This window comes from Salpingoeca rosetta (assembly GCF_000188695.1).
Source record: "Salpingoeca rosetta unplaced genomic scaffold supercont1.110, whole genome shotgun sequence".
Classification (NCBI taxonomy): domain Eukaryota; class Choanoflagellata; order Craspedida; family Salpingoecidae; genus Salpingoeca; species Salpingoeca rosetta.
In genome coordinates this window covers 1-2500 of record NW_004754824.1, presented here as the reverse complement: position 1 = coordinate 2500, position 2500 = coordinate 1, and the positions used below count along the sequence as shown (strand labels likewise).

Below are 2500 nucleotides of genomic sequence, written 5' to 3'. Positions count from 1 at the left end.
CGTGTGTGATGTGTTTTCAGTGTGTCGCAACCGCGCACAACAGTTTGAACTTGAGTCCAAGGCGCTGCAGCAGAAGCTATCGAGTGCACACGCGCAGCTGGAACAGGCGCATACAAAGGAATCGGAGATGAAGGTGTTGTTGGTGTTGCTGTTGTGTGTAAGTCGATGACCGCGCCTCAGAGAAGTTACTGCCTTGAGCCGCTTGCGCAAACATATTTCCTCTCCGTTTCCCACCACCCACTCCCACACCCCCACAACACACACCACCATGCCCTGCTTGTCCATGTGCGCAGGCTTCGGTGTCTGCGCTTGAGAGCCGGGCAGCGGCGCTGGAGCGGCAGTGCCAGTACCTGCGGTCTGAGCGAGACAAGGTGCAGGACCTGAGCATGAAGATGGTGGAACACCAAGAGAGCTTTTCCAAGGCCACCGCGGAGCAGAAGGTGTCAAAGCACCTCAAGGAGTACCAGGTCAGTTCCTCTCAATATGCTGCTGCAATAAACAGCCTTCTGTCCTTTTGCACGTCATGCACGTTTGGCCCCAACTGTCTGTGTGCGTGTGTGTGTGCATGTGTGCGTGTGTGTGTGTGTGCATGTGTGCGTGTGTGTGTGTGTGTGCACGTGTGTGTGTGCATGTGTGTGTGTGTGAGTGGGCGCGCCTTGGTAATCACGCTTATTTGTGTCCCACGTTGGTTTGTAGGAGCACCACAAGAAGCTCGAAGCGGAGATGCTGCGACTGCAGGGAACCCTGGCGGTGCGTCTCGCTGCTCACGGTCTTGTGTTTTTTTTTTTTTTTCCTGCTCGAGCCCTTGCATGCATCTTCTGCGCTGATGTGGCCATGCTCATTCTCCGCTCCTCTGCCTCCGCCTCCACTTCCACCGCCACCCCTTCTCCCCCCCCCCCCCTACTGTTCGTCTTCCCGGGCATCGCACCACACATCCGCAGGAGCGCGAGAAGGAGCTTGAGCGCCTGAAACGCGAGCGCGACAGCGCAATGAACACGGATGCTGACGAACGTGAGAGACCCCCAATTGATGCTTTGCTCTGCGTGCATGGCTGCCCTGCTTGGCGCTTGCCTTGCACCTGCCTGCTACCTCGGGACCAACTCTCATGTGCACTGAGATTAACCTCCAAACAGCAGCAACAGCAGCCGGAGAAACTGTTGATCCGCGCCGTACGAAAATCCTGCACCTCAAGTCAAACCCCATCGCATGGTAAAACTGCTCGGAGCATCTGTGGCGGATGTGTTTTTGCTCCGTTGCACGTGCGATGCTGCAGAACCCTTCCCAAACACACACACACACACACACACACACACACACACACAGGCAGACCACCACCACCACCAACAACAACAACAACAACAACAATACACGCGCGCGCACCAAGCCCCCCCCCCCCATGCAATAACGAGTTGCTCACCAGTGACGGCAACACCGGCGCTTTGCTCATAGGGCGGAGGAAGCGCGCAAGACGGAGATCTCGCGGTTGAAGCAGGAGCGCGACCACCTGCGTGAACAGCTCGCAAAGGGTGCAGCATCGACAGCAGGTGCCTTGTTGGTCTCACGGAGCAAGGGTGACGGGGCTCATTCCATGCAACTTGCAGGCTGTCCATTCCATACCTGTTCATGTTGCTCCACTGTTCCCACACACTCATATGTGTGTGTGTGTGTGTGTGTGTTGAAAGGGTCTGTTGTGGATCCAAAACTGCAGGATCGCGTGAAAGAGCTCGAGCGCGAAGTGGAACAGCGCGATATTCGCCTCAAGCGCCTCAAAGAGGTCAGCATGTGCTTGTGTGTGTGTGTGTGTGTGTGTGTGTGTGTGTGCGTGTGTGTGTGTGTGTGTGTGTGTGTGTGTGTGCGTGTGTGTGTGTGTGTGTGCGTGATCGCTTTGGCATCTCTGCAATGTGACTTCGCCTTTGCCATTTTGCTCGCGCGTAGCACAGCTGACTGCACCCCTCCGTTTCCGCCATGCGTGCGCACGGGTTTCCTGACGATCAACTCAGGTGTTCAACAACAACGTGCGCGAGTTCCGCGAAGCGTGCTACGAGCTGCTGGGCTACCAGATTGACGTGGTACAAGCCTCAAGGTACCGGCTGCACTCGATGTACGCGGAGTCCGCCGATGACTATCTCCTCTTTGCTTCGTCTCCGCAAGGGCTGCAACTCCTTGAAACGCAATTCTCCGCATCGCTGGATGAGCGCATTCTTGCGAATCTGCACCGTTTCCACTCCATTCCCGCCTTTCTCTCCGCAATCACAGTTGACCTCTTCAGCAAATCCACAATGGCTTGAGTTGTGCCTGTGTGTCTGTGTAACTGTGTGTGTATGTGTCTGTGTAACCGTGCGTGTCTGTGTGGATGTGTGTCTGTGTAACTGTGTGTGTCTGTGTGTGTCTGTGTGTGTGTGCTGAAGACGGGATGGGCACTGCGTGATAGTTTGAGGCAGCAGAAATACACAATCAAGGTTGTCCGATGCTGTTTATTGCTGGGCATGAGAGGTCCAAT

At 55.6% G+C, this 2500-nt stretch overlaps 1 protein-coding gene across 1 annotated transcript in view; it reads left to right on the top strand.

Moving 5' to 3' along the window:
- The window catches only part of PTSG_11485 (uncharacterized protein), a gene marked incomplete at both ends in the record, with an annotated part of 3914 nt that extends 1626 nt beyond the window's left edge, over positions 1-2288 (top strand). The window contains 8 exons of the mRNA XM_004987432.1: positions 21-133; positions 294-467; positions 697-750; positions 942-1011; positions 1134-1209; positions 1450-1571; positions 1683-1774; positions 2001-2288. Of these exons, the coding sequence (XP_004987489.1) occupies positions 21-133; positions 294-467; positions 697-750; positions 942-1011; positions 1134-1209; positions 1450-1571; positions 1683-1774; positions 2001-2288 (989 nt within the window). The remainder of the gene's footprint in view (positions 1-20; positions 134-293; positions 468-696; positions 751-941; positions 1012-1133; positions 1210-1449; positions 1572-1682; positions 1775-2000) is intronic.
- Between the last annotated feature and the right edge of the window lie 212 nt (positions 2289-2500).